The sequence below is a fragment of the Marmota flaviventris genome, chromosome 1 (genome assembly GCF_047511675.1).
Source record: "Marmota flaviventris isolate mMarFla1 chromosome 1, mMarFla1.hap1, whole genome shotgun sequence".
NCBI classification, from domain to species: Eukaryota; Metazoa; Chordata; class Mammalia; order Rodentia; family Sciuridae; genus Marmota; species Marmota flaviventris.
Window position 1 is genome coordinate 36041001 of NC_092498.1, and position 17341 is coordinate 36058341.

General features: G+C 36.5%; 1 protein-coding gene across 2 annotated transcripts in view; it reads right to left on the minus strand.

Moving 5' to 3' along the window:
- Col28a1 (collagen type XXVIII alpha 1 chain) overlaps positions 1-17341 on the minus strand; it is a 165245-nt gene that overhangs the window by 113389 nt on the left and 34515 nt on the right. For both annotated transcript variants that reach the window (XM_071612512.1, XM_071612515.1), the window contains exons 12-13: positions 4871-4939; positions 3704-3772 (exon numbers count right to left, since the gene is read on the minus strand). In XM_071612512.1, coding sequence (XP_071468613.1) covers positions 3704-3772; positions 4871-4939 — 138 coding nt within the window. The remainder of the gene's footprint in view (positions 1-3703; positions 3773-4870; positions 4940-17341) is intronic.

Below are 17341 nucleotides of genomic sequence, written 5' to 3' on the forward strand. Positions count from 1 at the left end.
ATTACATTGACTTTCAATTATTAAGCTAGTCCTGCATCCACTGAATAAACTCTATTTTGTGAAGCTATATAATTATTTTTATATGTTGTTGAAATCTGTTTGACGATGCCTTGCTAAGGATTCTTATGTCTATATTCATGAGGGATATTGGTCTGTAGTTTTATTCTTATGTATTGTTACTATTTGTTTTGGTGTCAGGAAAAACTGGCTTCATAAAATAAGTTGGTAAATGCTCTTTCCTCATCTTTATTTTCTGGAAGAGGTCATGAAAGTTTTACTGCCATCCACAATATTTTACAGTTTAAAGATAATCTAAATCAAGGGTAGGTAGTTTTGTCTTGTTGGAGGTTTGCTAAATCATTTTTTTTGCTTTTTAAATATGCTTAAAATATTTCATTACTTAAAAATAAAAATGTTTTCAATGCTAGAATGAATAAGTGAAATAAATTTTTAAGTTTATTGCTGAGTGTGAAAAGTCTTAATACAGTTCTTTGAGAAAAATATCCATCAACTTAAAGAATAAAAAGTTCTGAATTGCTTTCCCAACATTTACAGAACTTTTTTCAATATTTCAAACTCTAAAAACCATAAAATTAATATTTTAATTTTACAAAAGTTAAAATGTGAGACTATGGTGTATTAAAATATCCATGAGTTTTCTATCTTCGTAGGGAGGAGGAATCTCTATTCCACTCACATCTGAGCTGATTCTATGCTTATTTTAGCCAACTGCATCACAGAAATGGTACCAGGTGATTTCTGATACTGAGTTTTACATGACAAGTAGTTTCTGCCTGCTGGAACATTCCTGCTTTTATCTAAGCTACCATGTTGTGAGGAAGCCCAGAGACCACATGTAGAGGCAAACTGAGGAGAACTGAGGTTTCTGGGCAAACCCAGCTTCACCCATTCCAACTGACTTCCCACTATATGAAACTCCCAAATCCACCCACATTATCATGAGAAATAACTATTTATTGTTCTAAAGCATTAAATCTTAAGATGATTTGTTAAACAGTAATGCATTACTAAATTGGATACTCAAAGAAGTTAGTGATTCACTTTTAAGAGCAATATTTAATGGAAATTGAGACTACATCACTTATTTTCAAAACTTTCATCCTGTGTATTTTTCCTCCACATTAAGTTTTTCGTAAATTAGCATATCCAGGCATTGGTGAAAACTCTGGTGCACAAATAACATGCAGCCATTTCACTCAGAGTAAAGCAAGGAAGAAGCGTATGAACCTGATACTATTTACATGTGAGTAACTATGCCATGCAAAACGAAGTTGGGACAACAACTATGCACAATTGGTTGTTTTTACTACTCCTCAGTAAGTCAGCTACAGTTATTTTCTAGGAAAATAATGGTTACCTGAGAAGTTAAGAAGCTTCTTATACCAGAATAGTTGGGTTTCATTCACTTTATCTTCAGATCTGTTTTGATAACCTGTGTTCTTTTATCCAACAGTAACAAACTTCAAAGCTACACAGGCAGAAGTGAATAAAACAGGTTTTATCTTTTTACAATCATCCATCCTAGCTTTAAATCACACACATGGATTTGATAATAATATCCTTAGTCTCAGGAATCTTTCTCATGATTATAGGAAAGTCCATTACAAATGTATGGATATTAAGCTTTAATCCACAACTATCAACTCCTAGGAAATGTTGACATATAAGATCTCTTCTTCTTAAACAAGCTGATTTATTTTTAAGAGATTATAGTAAGAGACAGATGTAAGTATCATATACACATATATATGGGTGTGTTCACATGTATATAAGTGTATATGTTATACATATATAGATAGATAATATATATAACCCCACTTCAAGTATATGAAAAATAATGCTTGGATCTGGTCCTTGCATACATATTTTCTTTTTATCCAAAAAGATACAAGGTGGATTCATTTAACTATTCATTCTTTTTAAAAAAATTTTTGTTGGTTCTTCTTAGTTATAGATGGCAGGAGAAACCATTTTGATAATATTATACAAGTATGGAATATATCTTATTCTAATTAGAACCACATTTTTTTTTTTTTTTGGTACTGGGGATTGAACTCAGGGGCACTTGACCACTGCACCATATCCACAGCCCTATTTTTTCGTATTTTATTTAGAGACAGGGTCCCACTGAGTTGTCTCACTTTTGCTGAGATTGGCTTTGAACTCGTGATCCTCCTACCTCAGTCTCCCAAGCTGCTGGGATTACAGGTGTGAGCCACCATACCCTGCCTTGGACCCTATTCTTGTGAGTGGACAGGCTGGTGGGATTCACTTAAAGTTAGACTCACTCTACATTCTTTCCTAATTCTTTCCCCCCCCTCCCTTCCTTTCATTCCTCTTTGTTTAATATACTGAACTTCTCTTCTTCCCCTCCCCAGCCCCTTTATTGTGGTTTAGCTTCCATATATCAGCAAACACATTAAAACTTTGGGTTTTGGGGATTGGCTTATTTCACATAGCATGATAGTCTCCAGGTCCATCCATTTGCTGGAAAATGTCATTGTCATTCTTCTTTATGGCTAAGTAATGCTCCATTGTGTATATTTACCATATTTTCTTTATTCATCAGTTGACTGGCAGCTAGATTATTCCATAGCTTAGTTATTGTGAACTGAACTGCTATAAACATGGATGTGGCTGCATCACTGTGGTATGCTGATTTTAAATCCTTTGGATGTACATGCTGAGCAGTGGGATAATGGATCAAATGATGGTTCCATTCTTAGTTTTTTGAGGAATCTCCATACTGCTTTCCAGAGTGATTGCACCAATTTGCAGTCCCTCCAGCAATGTAGGAGTGTTCCCTTTTCCCCACATCCTCACCAACATTTATTGTTATTTGTATTCTTGATAGTTGCCATTCTGACTAGAGTAAGATGAAAACTCAGTATAGTTTTAATTTGCATTTCTCTAATTGCTGGAAATATTGAATATTTTTCATATATTCATTGACCAGTTGTAGTTCTACTTTTGAAAAGGGTCTGTTCAGTTCCTTTGTCCATTTATTGATTTGGTTATTTTGTTTTTGTTTGTTTGTTTGTTTTTTGTTGGTGTTAAGCTTTTTGATCTTTGTATATCCTGGAAATTAACACCCTATCTGAGGTGCAGGTAGCAAATATTTTCTCCCATTCTGAAGGCTGTCTCATCATGTTCTTGATTATTTCCTTTGCCGTGAAGAAGCTTTTTAGTTTGATGCCATCCCATTAATTGATTTTTTAATTTTATTTCTTGTGCTTTAGGAGTCTTTTTATGAAAGTTCGTAACTAAGCCAATATGTTGAAGTTCTGGGCCTACATTTTCTTCTAGCAAGTGCATGATTTCTGGTCTAATTCCTAGGTCTTTGATCCACTTAGAGTTGATTCTTGTGCAGGGTGAGAGATAGGAGTGAACTTTGACTCTATTACATATGGATTTCCAATTTCCCCAACACCATTTGCTGAAGAGACCATCTTTTCTCTAATACATGTTTATGGGGTCTTTGTCTAGTATGAAGTAACTGTACTTATATGGATTTGTCTCTGTGTCTTCTATTCTGTTCCATTGGTCTTCTTGCCTGTTTTGGTCAATGCCATGCTATTTTTGTTATTATAGCTTAAAGCATTTTTTCTGACCCAAAAGAACACATGAAAATAGTGTGGCTCTTTTTTTTTTTTTTGTTCCATCTTGTATGTTTGCTACTTACCGGCTGTCCTGGCTGACCAACTCCAATGGGTCCCGGAGCTCCTGTTCTTCCTTCTTGACCTCTTTCTCCCTGAAAAAGTACAGTGGGCACTTTAAAATAAAACATAGCATAAAATAATCTGGAGATTTCAACAAGGATAAATACAAAATAGCCAAACTTTTAATATCCATAAACATGTTTAAAATCTAGAGAGAGAAAATGAATTTAATTTGAATTTAAGTAAATTTAAGTAAACAAATTACCCTCAGATGTTTATCATCTCTTCTTTAAATGCAGTACAGCACTTTTCTCTTTCACAATCTATCCCATAGTAATGGTAAGATGAATGGCATGGCAATTCATTTTGGACACCAATGGGACAAACTAATGATATCTATGCTATTCCTAGCCATGATCCTGGAATGTATTTGTCCCTTGTCCCTACTCTGTCCCTTTCCCTCTGCCTAAACTCTGTTTCATACTTGATCTCCTTTAGAATGCTTCTCCAATAACTCTGCCCATAGAAACCCTGCTTTCCCTGGAGTCTCAATGTACTTATTGTTGAAATGTTACCTATGCTGACACTGGATTACATTCAGAGTACAGTTTTAGTGCTGCATCAAAGTCTTATTTTACTACTGCATCAAGGTGTTATTGTCCCAAACACATAGAAGAGTCATTTAAAATAAGCACTTCCACTCCATTCTATCCAGTATGGTACAGAGCATCCCAAGAGGGATGTTTCTTACTTTCTATTTCCCTGCAAACCTTTCTGTCAACAATTATTTATTCAGTGTCCTAGTTTCTCTAGTTCCTGCCCATCTATGCTTTTTTAATTAGAGCAAGTGGTAGTTGATGTGTTAAGATATTTCACTTCGCAATAACATATTTGTATGTTAATGTTTAAAGTGTGGAAACTCAAAAGAGCTACACATATTTTATGAGTGAGTGGATATTTAGAGATAAGCAAATTTTTCATTTCAATCAAAATATGATTAATTGATTATTCTTGTGACAACTGCCCCTGGTCAGAGCATTGCTGTGTCTAAAGATGCAAATGTCAGTAACTTCTGCAGGGAATCTCCTCATGTTTACTACAATTAGGCTGAATTGGGTTCAAATCACACTTCCCCAGGTTTTACAATAAATTCAATAGTCATCAATAGACAAAGAAACAATCATCTTTACCTTAACCCCCTGTTGTCCAATACCAGGGGCTCCTGGAGGACCATACGGGCCAGGAGGACCTGGCTCACCCTGCAGGGAGAAAGAGTGCTATGTTAGGTCAACTCAGTAGTAGTCATTGAGCAACTCTGAGATGTATAGTGTTGAGATAGGGGCTTTGGGATAACAGAGGAACCTAGAAAACAGCCTCTACCCTCAATCATCTAAAATCCATTTGGAAAGACAACAGAGTCCCAGAGTTGAATTACCTCCTAGGCTCAGTGGGCACAGTCTCTAGGGCCCACAATACTTGTAGGAACCTGTGAACATGTTTCCATTTTAAATTTTTAAATTATTACAAAAATAAATATCATAAATAATGAATATGTAATAATGAATTGAGCCTGGCTTATATTTATCTTTATATCAACTCAGTCATACATTTTTAAATATTTTTTCCTGGATGAAGTGATCCTCTAAGGCAAACGTTTCTAGGACCTATGAAAGTCGCAGTGTAGCCCTCACTCATTCATCAATATTTTTGTTCCGTGCTTTGGCAGACTCCAATGGCTACCCTCTCTCCCTGTCTCCTGCCTGCTGGTAGAAGAACTCTGATCTGCTCATGACAAGGGCAGCTGCTCTTTGCTCTCACAGGTATGGGATGAATGATAAGTAATCTAACTCAAGCCTGGGATCCCCTTTCACATTGCTACCTATTAGTCTAGGTTGATCACGTGACTCAGTTCTGACAAATGAGATGGGAGGGACCTTGATGGATGTAAAGGAAAAAACTTTTGCCTCTGTCTTTTCTTTGCTACATGGAGATGTGGCAACTGTCTTGTATCCATGATAAAACAATCTCTACTATAGAAGCCAAGAGCAGAAGAGGACCACACAGAGCACTTGGAGAAGAGCCTGACTGCTGGATAATCTTGCTGAGCAGCCAGTCCCGTCCCTGACTACCTACTGCGAACATTCTCTTCACTCAACAGTGAGAGTTTTTTTGTGATTTAAGCCACTCTTAGTCAAGATGTTGTAACTCAAAGCCAAAACATTTTTTATTAATTCAGACTACCATGGGGCATGCCCATAATAGAACTCAGGCATCTCAGAACTAGATGGGACCATGACACTCAACCCTGTCCATTTCCCAAATGGTAAACCTGAGTCCAGACAGTTACCTGATCTGTCCCAATTCACACCTCAACATCACTTACAGATAGGACTTTTCCAGTCTTTCAGGCATCTGGCCCTATAACATGATGATAGGAAAAAGGATTCCAATTGCCTTTTTTAATACTGCTAAGTTTTTTTCATTTATTAAAATAATATATTGTCATTGTAGAAGACCTGTCATGTATTAAAAAGCATACACTTAAAGAAATGTTTAAATCACTTAACTATAATTCCTATTAATTTTTGGTGTGTTTCTTTCCAATTTTTGTAAATACACGTGAATCTTTATGCTAAGGAAGAGTTCTGAATACTCTTGTGTTTGAGTTAATGAATACTTGCTATTGAAAATTTCATTCAACTTACAAATTTATCTCTTTGTGCATGAAAACAGAAAAGTGGAACATAAATTGAGACTAGCCTTCTCTCAGATTAAGGGAAATAAAATACTTTTCATTAATTTTAAAATCTCCCTTTCCCCTGGAGACTTGTGATTTTGCAGGGGACACTTAACAATCAGAGCAATGTGCTGTTAGTAAGGGAATTATTTTAGAGCAGTTGTTAACTTTGAGCATTGCAAAGGAGAACAAGAAGGGACAGAAGAAATCAGCTCCCCAAAATATTTACCCAAACTCAAGATAAATTAAAACAAAAGAAACATGTCCTAAAATCAGTTGCCTGAGATGGGCACAGTGGTGCACAACCATAATCCCAGTGGCTCAGGAGGCTGAAGCAGGAGAAGGATTGCAAATTAAAGCCAGCCTCAACAAAAGCAAGGTGCTAAGCAACTCAGTGAGACTCTGTCTCTAAATAAATTGTTTTAAAAGGGCCGGGGCTGTGGCTCAGCAGTTAAATGTCCCTGGGTTCATTCCCTGTTACCGAAAAAAAAAAAAAATCAGTTGCCAGAATTTTTGATGTTTTGGCAAATAAGTGGTTTGATATAAATGTATTTACTGTTCATGCTATTGAGGACAAGTCAATCTGGCAGATAAATCAACTAGAATTTACTTTTTAAAATCTTTGGGTTGTACTTGTTTTTCTGTGTAGTTTAAATCTAGAGTAGACGGATGACAGCCATTCTTATTTTACATGTTCTTTGTCAAGGAACTTCTCTCTTTTTATAATATCAGACATAAAAATTTGCACTAAATTTGAAGCTGGTTTCTTAACATCAAAGTAAAAGTAAACGCTAGAAATTATTCAACTTTCTAGAGCAAATTTTTTGCTTCAAGGAACCTTTATTTCTTCTTTCTTTGTTTAACAACTTCTGTGCTCTCTACTCAAGTTGAAATCTCCTTGTAAATTGTAGAAGTCCCACATGGGGGACTGTTGCCCTCACTCTACAAATGAACACCAACTACTTATTCTGTGGAAGGTTAGGAAGTAAATACTGAGAAGTCTAGGACACGGTTCCTAAATTTAGAGAACTGGCTCAAGAGATGCACCATCAAAAAACTGCAATAATAATTTTAAACCCTAAGTTCATTTATTTTCTTTTCTATACTTCCTATATGTACCTTTGGTTTTGTAAGAGGTGATAAGGCATTTAAACTATGCATCTGGTAGTGAACTTAAGGATTTTTGATTAGTGGGAGCTCTGCCCTACTCAGTACTTAACTACAGGTTTGATCAGAAACAAACCAACAGCACAGGTCTGTGACAGAGTATTTTCTGACTACTTTCAAGGCATGGTTTGGTTGTTATATTAAACGTGTGAACCAGGAAATCAAGAGAAGCAACTCTGTTACTCTTGAGTCTATGGGTTCCCCTTAGGATTGGCCAAGTACCAAAAACAACTGAGAAATTTTTTATTATTACTTTTTTCAAGGGAATTACAGGAATCCAAAGATTTCAGAGTGATTGCTTTCCCTTACCTTAACACAGTCCCTCAGAAACATAACTTCACATTTCCCTTGCTTATATTGATTTCTCAGGAGCCTAACATCTCAATGTAGGACCCACTGACCAATATCGGTACATAATTATTATTTTCCCTTGACCTTTCCTACAAAAACTCTTATAGTAGTAATGGAGGTGGTCCTCATTGTAAAAGATGATGTTGAGACAAGACCAAGCATGGGAGGAGAGGCAGCACTCTACTTGGAATAGTTTTCTGGAAATTTACTGAGACAACACACCGTGGGTGATACTATAGGCTTGATTCCTTTCCTCCTATTATTCCTGCCCCCAACCCTCACCAACACACACACACACACACACACACACACACACACAGAGAGAGAGAGAGAGAGAGAGAGAGAGATTGCATGCCCACAATGCCTATAGTACCAACTGTACTTATTTCTCGACTTCACTTTCTTTGATGACCTGGGTCAACAGGTGAGGATAACAAAGAGGAGTAGCCCCAAAGAAAGTCTTGTTTCATAATCTCTGTGATTGTGAATATACATGAATGTGACTGTGAACATGTGTGGGAGCAATGAGACCACCTTGATCCTCCTCGGAAACTAAGAACACCCCTACTTCTGTGGACCTCAAGAACAGAGGAAGCCCATGTTTAATGAGACCGACTATTTCATTATCTCTTTTAATCTTATGATAATCCTAGAAAATAGGGGTTTGATTCCATTTATACTGTAGGAATATAATCTTTATTTTTTAATTGACTTTTCAGCATGCAGGGAATCTATGGGGTGTGGGAGGTATGGCTTTGGAATTATCCCTGGTTCTATCACTTACTAATAATTTGAACTTTTGCAAGATCCCAAAATGAAAAATGATGATGATTATATCTACCTTGCAGGGTGGTTGAGAAGATTCAAGATATTGTGTGTAAAATAGCTGTTTAATATATGTAGATTCAATTGTTATTCACCAGGTCTTTGTTGACCAAGCTGACACCAGGTTTTGTGCTCAATAAAAGGTCTGGTGAATAAAAATCTATGCCTATAATTGAGTACCAGTTTACATAATTAGAGACATAAATCAGATTGCGCCTGCACTTTGCAGAAGTTTACAATCTGGCTGGAGACACAAATGAATATGAAACAAAATACAAGCATGTAAATTATGTATAATAAAGATATTAACAGAGCATACAAGTCTCTGAGGCAGAAATATTTAATTCTGCCTCAAGGAACTGGGAAAGTTTCATGATAATAGAGGGAATACTTGAGCTGAATGAAGAGGTAGCAATCATAGTGAACCTGGTGGGAAAGAAAAGGAGCAAACGTTCAAAGAGAGGAAAATGTGAGGCATAAAATGACATGAAATGTTCTGCAGAAAGTAAGTACAAAGAGCCAGAAACAGAGTGACAATTGGGTCACTGTCTGGAGCTGCAATGTCCAGTGGAAATACACAGTGACTATGTATGTAGTTTAAATTTTTCAATAGTCTTATTAAGAAGATAAAAAGAAACAGGTGGACTATAATTAATAAATATATTTCACTTAAAATATCTAAAATGTTATTATTTCAACATGGAATCAATAATTTAAAAGCATTGATGTTTATATTTTTCACTTGTCTTAATATTAAGTCCTTGGAAACCCAGTCTTATTCTGACAGCAATCTCAATTTGGATGAGCCACATTTCAAATGCTCAGTAGCTACATGTGGCTACTTTGTTAGACAGTTTCATAGAAATTAAAAAGCCTGGAGCTTCAGGTCAGAACCATGGACAGTAACAACATTTAGGTGGAGGAAACATGGAAGTCTAGCAAGATATCTTGCAGGAGGCTGGAGGAAAGGAGCATTTCAAAAGTCATTTCTGAAGACAGACGTAGTACCTTTCACTCACAGACTTGGTCATCCTCCAGTCTCTTCTACCTAAGGAAGGGGTTTACAATCTTTCCTGTGTCAAACCAGAATTGAGGGGACTATTCTTCCTCTCCTCCTCCCACCATGTGTAATGATTATATCCCAAGTACATGTCAGTATGCTTCCTAAATGTGTCTCAAACTATCCCCTTCTCCATCTACATCTCTATAGTCTATACCAAAATCAAAACACCTTTTGTTCAAACACCAACAATGTCCTTATAATATCTTACCTGCACACTCCAGTTTGTTCCCTCCATTGCTATCAGATAAATCTTTTAATTTTAGTCTGAACAAAACCTTTCAAGGCTTTTTCCTTTGCTCACAGGATATAAACAGAGATATTTACATGGTATGATCCTACTGTCTCTTTGGTTCCTTGCCCTTGACTTACTCCCTCCTGCCACAGGATATTTGCACATGACACTCTGTCTGGGATGCTCTTACCTCCCTCTTATCTGGTTATTCTTTCTCATCTTTCTTATACTAATTTAAGAACCATGGCTTAAAGGAGGGTTTTTCTGATCAAGTGAAATCTCTGTTGTAGACACTACAGTATAAATAGCACCATTTTTCTCTTTTTCTTTATACTCACTACATTGGCAACTTTGCCCAGTAATTATATGTGGCTACTTTGTTAGACGGTTTCATAGAAATTAAAGAGCCTGGAGCTTTTGCATTTCTAAGTGTGTTAATATGCCTTTCCCCTAGACTATAGGGAGGATGCATGTAATTTCACTTTGCTTTGCATTTTCAATGCAAAGCTAACTATTGTCACTCACTGAACCACCCATGCATTAAACATTTACTGAACATCAGCTAGGGAGTAAGGATCATGCTAGCTGTCTAAGACAAATGAAAGGAAAAGTTGGTCTAAACCAGGAGAAGTTGTGTCTGTAAATGCTCCTTTAGGGTCATATAAGTTTCAATCAGGAGCAGTTGTACATAAATTATATAATGATATCAAGGACCTATTGAACAGTTTCTTCTACAAACTCACCCAAAATACAATTAGTCTCTTTTCCAGCTGAAAAAGTAACAAAATCACAATAAATAGCTTAAGGTTAAAGAACAGTTTAGGCAAAAGAAAACCCAATCCCCCCATTCCTGGCACTAGCTGTAACCAAAGCAATCTTCTTTTTTTCTAAGACAATAAATGGTTATCCAATTTATTGAAATACTGAGTTGTTTAGGAACAGAACTTTACCTTTTCTTGGATAATACAATTATGAATAATTTAATCATTCCTTGGGATCTTTTCAACATTATGATAAAGATATATTAGCAACTTATTCAAATCATTTCTCAGATATGGATGACACCAGCTTTACTATATGCTAAGTCTTGTGGCAGTTATGCTCATGCATTCCAAAGGGAAGAAAGTGAGGGACAGTATTTTTGTAAGTGCAGAGTGGCTCAAGCACAGCCAGGTTCCATCCTCAGCTGAAACTCCATGAAGTCATGAATACATACAGAGGCTTTGGAGGAAAAATCAGAAAAGTCCCTTTTCAGAAGGAAGGAAGGGGGGGGGGGGGCAGAGAGGGAGAGAGCAAACAATCAGGGGATAAGAAGATAATATTTATCAAGTAAATCTTAAATCAGGCTCCATTTTTGTACCTAATTTCTCTTGTTTCAGAGGAATTATGTGTAATAAAAGGCTATTTTTCAGAAAACATCAGGATACACTTGGTCTACATTATTGTAAAAAATATATATATTGTTAAATTAACTGCTTCATAAAAATTGTCAACACACAAGGTTCTCACTATGAGACAGGTGCTGAGTGTTCTATGTTCTAAAATAGCACAAGGGAAGGTGGAAGAAGAAGGCAAACTATCTATAAAGATCAATTAATATATAATACAATATCACAGTATTTTTAACTACTTGAGGATTTACATAAGGTACTTCACCTTGGGAAAAGACTTCAGGGATATCTCCTTCTGCTCTTTGGCCCTAACTCCACAGCTTTAATGCTAGGATACCTCCGAGTGTCACAGATGCTTCCATCCATGCCACAGTCCATCCCTAGCTCCCGGGAACACAAAGGCTATCTTGTGTTTTAACTCATCTGATCCTCACAACCGTAAGAGCTGGCTGCTGTTATCAACTTGCCACATGGACAAGAAAATGGAGTCGTAGGAAAGTCAAGGAACTTGCCCAAATCACAGAGTTAATAAAGCCAAGGCCTGGTTTCCATCCCAGCAATTTGGCTTTAAAACAATGATAAACTGCCTCTTGAGACTTTTCCATTTTATTCTTAAAGAATTTCAAAAATAATTTCATTACAGACTAAATTCATTTCTTTGGAATTGGATGAAAACTACAAAACCAGATAGTTATAATCTATTTATAACTGAAGGCCCATCATATGAAGACAAAGATTCTCTAAAAGAAAAAATATGAGCCAAGATTAAACATAATTTATACAAACTGATTCACTTGCATTTCAGGTACATATGTCTACCTTTCTCTCTCTCTCTCTCTCTCTCTCTCTCTCTCTCTCTCTCTCTCTCTCTCCTCTCTCTGTCTCTCTCTCTCTCACACACACACACTCACTCACACACACACACACACACTCACACACACACACACATCATAGCCCAGCTGCTAAGGACCATATGTATCAGAGATTTGCATGGAAATCATCTACCTTGAAGCTACTGGCTGACATTCCACATGTTCTGGCAGCCACTTCTCGTTGTCACTGTATCAGTTGTCTCATGTCAAGTGAGTTAATAAGCTCATTTAGAGTCCTGGTGGGCAGATGTGTGTATAGGTCACAGCACTCTCCACAATAAGAATTGCTAGATTACTAATGACTCTTTCCTTTTAATTAGGCCCAGTACAGAAATAGCATTTAGACTTTGACATCTCTGAAGGAAAAACATTCACGTAATTTGGCTATGATCTTCCTTTAATGGATACTTATAATTACAATTATAAAAGGATTCTTCCTGTAGATTGAACAGTCACAACTGTGTTCAAAGTTGTTAGCCTGTCAGAAGGACCAGAAAGCATTATTGGTTTTGATAACTAGAAAAGCTGACATATTCAAGGACCCTGTTTTTAAAAATGGTTTGCAGGTAGTCAATTCTGCTCAGAGAGTTGTGAACTCAAGACCTTTCTGTTTGATTAATTATTCTTTACTAGAAACTACAGGCACTACATATGTTTCACCTCATTTACTCCACCTCACATTATGAGGAATTAAATATCCTGTAACAAATCCTGATTTTTTAACTGGTTGATAGCAACATCATGATATTAGGAGATTGTTAGGTATTTGAGTTATATGAGAGCTGAAATAAATCTATACAAGATGCCTGTTTGAGGAGAAAGTTTAAAATTCTGTATAGGTGTTCGAATTTGTGGTGTTGAGCTATTTCCAAACCACAATTCGGAAATATTAGTTATATTTTATAGGTTGACCTACTAAAGCTACTAAGCTAACTTTGGACCAACTTAAGTTTTTAAGTAATGATCAAAACAGAAATGTGTCTTTAAAACAACCAAATCTTCAGTAGTGATTCTTCTGCTCTAGTGAAAATAGTAACTATGAAAAAGTGACAAATTATATAGGCAAAACAAAAAAAATCCCAAGTCTTTATGACACTCTTAGAAGAAAGTACAAGTAGAAATAACACATTAGATTATTATGTGTTATTATTATGTTATTAATAATTATTATGTTATTATTATTATTATATTATTAATGTATGAAAAGCTTTTAATGGGTCACATCAGCACTTCACTTACTCTGTATTACCCAAATAAGATGGGAAAATGGTCAACATCCCTGAGTGCTACCTCCCTCCCTCTGAAACCACCGCCATATTCCAATTTCTCTATGGGTTTTCTTAATATTGAAGAGGCTAAATTGAACATAAAGCAAGACCCAATTTCATGTGTAAGAGGACTTCAAGTTTCTTAAATGCAGAAGAAGAAAACAGGAAAAAACTTACAGGAAATATGAACATTCTAAAATAGCACAGTGGAAGGTGGAAAAAGAAGGCAATTTATCTATAAAGATCAATTAATACATAATACAATATCCTAGTATTTTTAACTATTTGAGGATTTACATAAGGTACTTCATCTTGGGAAAAGACTTCAGGGATATCTTCTTTTTTTAAAATTTTTTATTGTTGGCTGTTCAAAACATTACACAGTTCTTGATATATCATATTTCACACTTTGATTCAAGTGGGTTATGAGCTCCCATTTTTACCTCATATACAGATTGCAGAATCACATCAGTTACACATCCATTGATTTACATATTGCCATACTAGTGTCTGTTGTGTTCTGCTGCCTTTCCTATCCTCTACTATCCCCCCTCCCCTCCCCTCCCCTCCCCTCTTCTCTCTCTGCCCCCTCTACTGACATTCATTTGTCCCCCTTGTATTATTTTTCCCTTTCCCCTCACTTCCTCTTGTATGTACTTTTGTATAACTCTGAGGGTCTCCTTCCATTTCCATGCAATTTCCCTTCTCTCTCCCTTTCCCTCCCACCTCTCATCCCTGTTTAATGTTAATCTTCTTCTCATGCTCTTCGACCCTACTCTGTTCTTAGTTACTCTCCTTATATCAAAGAAGACATTTGGCATTTGTTTTTTAAGGATTGGCTAGCTTCACTTAGCATAATCTGCTCTAATGCCATCCATTTCCCTGTAAATTCTATGATTTTGTCATTTTTTAATGCAGAGTAATACTCCATTGTGTATAAATGCCACATTTTTTTTATCCATTCATCTATTGAAGGGCATCTAGGTTGGTTCCACAGTCTTGCTATTGTGAATTGTGCTGCTATGTACATCGATGTAGCAGTGTCCCTGTAGCATGCTCTTTTTAGGTCTTTAGGGAATAGACCGAGAAGGGGAATAGCTGGGTCAAATGGTGGTTCCATTCCCAGCTTTCCAAGAAATCTCCATACTGCTTTCCAAATTGGCTGCACCAATTTGCAGTCCCACCAGCAATGTACAAGTGTACCCTTTTCCCCACATCCTCGCCAGCACTTGTTCTTGTTTGACTTCATAATGGCTGCCAATCTAACTGGAGTGAGATGGTATCTTAGGGTGGTTTTGATTTGCATTTCTCTGACTGCTAGAGATGGTGAGCATTTTTTCAGGGATATCTTCTTATGCTCTTTTGGCCCTAATTCTACAGCTTTAATGCTAGGATACCTCTGAGTGTCACAGCTGCTTCCATCCATGCCACAGTCCATCCCTAGCTCCCAGGAACACAAAGGCTATCTTGGAAGGAGCAGATTTGCATGAGGCTTGTGAAGAAAGTATGCTTCAGAAATAACCTCAGAAAGACATCAAGAAATGGCAAAAATGACCTAATTTGGGTTGGACCCACCCAATGTTCCACTGGGTTTATTTGTTCACAATTAATTTTGGTAACTTGTTCTCTGTGATTTGAAAGGTCTATCCAGTGAGACATTTTTTTTCTATTTATGAGAGCTCCTTTGGCAGCCAGATGTGATTGCATCCTGGGCTGCCACTGCAGCCCCATGGAAGTTGGTAGCCTTGGGTTCACAGGGACTCCAGTCTTTCCTCAGAGCCCAGAGAGTGCTGTCTCCTGAGTTACATTTCAGTTTGGTACTAGGTATAAGGCTTCTTGGCCACCGATGTGATTATAATTCCAATTTATTTCACATACAGACTACTGGGATGTTCTTCTCATGAATACCACCACGTGAGCCTTATGTGCAAAAGAAGTTGAGGTGGCCTCTGAGCCAATGTGTCATTCTGAGAAACATCTATGTTTTGTTGCTAAGGCAACAAGGGCATTCAGTGCAGAATAGGAGCTACTTTACATGTGGAAAATATTAATGACAAAAATTATTTGTAAAATGGCCAGAAGCCTATTTTCCCTTGATTCAACCCATGTTATTTTTTTTCCTTTTGTCCTTTGGCCACCTTTTCTGAAAAACCCTTTGATGAAGAACATTCTACTCCCAGAGCAACAGAAAGTGACTGTAGTTGATGAGAGACCATTCATAAATTCAAAAATATGGGCATATACCATCTAGAAACTCACAGAATCTGCAAATTTTACAAGCCTAAGGTTTCTATTTTAAGGTCTCATAAGAAATACAGTATTTGAAAATGCAAAATTAGAATTGCTGTTTTCTTTTCCCCAAGTGATCCCCTTCCTTCTTTTCCTGTTACTTTCAGATGAACATTATAGTCAAGTAGAAATGCACCTTTCAACAGAGTGTTGTGCTCAGCCAGAATATACTAGAAGAGAAAATATGCAACTTCCATACTGTTTAAAAGTAAAGCATTTATCTCAGAAAAAAATATTCAGGAAATTCAGCCATTTTTTGTAAAGGGATAAATAGCACAGGGTAGTTAAGAACAGACTTCTGGGTTTGAATTCTGATTCTGTCCCTTACTAATTTCATAGACTTGGACCCTTTCCTTAAACTCCTTGTGCCTTGGTAGCCTAATTTGTAAGATATCAACAAGTATTACAGAAATTACAAAATAAATAATCCTCCCTATGCTCATTAGAAAATGTATAATTATGGGCTGGGATTGTGGCTCCAAGGGAAAGCGCTCACCTCGAATGTGTGAGACCCTGGGTTCAATTCTCGGTACCACATAAAAATAAAATAAATATACTGGGTCCACCTATAACTAAAAAATAAATATATTTTTAAAATGCACAATTACTGGATTTTAGAGATTATTTACATAAATTACAATATCAGTTTCTTGAAAACATTTTCTAATAAAAAGATAATGGGTGAAAATAAAGAAGCCACTATCTAATACAACATTGTTTACAGGCCAAGGAACGAATTCGTTTATTATGCCTTCAAAATGTAGAAGTACTTTCTGGGAGGCAAGATGAAATCATTCCCTGAAAGCTGACTTTTAAGACAACACACTAATAAATGTATAAAATGCAAAATAAGGGTCCACTAATGATCAACGTGACATGGATCTCTAGCTAATGGATCCAAAGAGTAGTAGAAATCATATAGAAAGCAGTAATACTCTAAGAAAGGAAGAGTTGAGAGACCTCTATCTACATCTGTGACCTTAAACCAGAAATAGCACTAGAGGGAGACAGGGAAGCTCACATGCCCTCCTTCCAGCCTCCTAACAACTCCCAACATTGCCTAGAAGTGACACCTTTTCAATTGGCAATGATCTGTGTTCACTTGGCAGTGAACTTTGTGATTCAAACCCGAGTGTTAATTTTATGTCACATATATTTTATTACAATTAAAATTTCAATTTAAAGAGATGCCCTTAGGAAACAGACGAACTCCTCCAATACTTTTGGAAAAAATTACTTCTTTTATGCCTATGCTATAAAACTCAAACACAAAGTACTATTATGTCAGAAAAATCATAGCCACTCCTCCTTCCCAGAAAACCCCACTTGACTCATTATTTATTAAGAACTAATGCATTGTCTGAATTAAAAACCAAATTTTATTCAGATAAATTGTTCTTAAAAAAAAAAACTGGGGCTGGGGTTGTAGCTCAGTGGTAGAGCACTTGCCTCGCATGCATGAGACA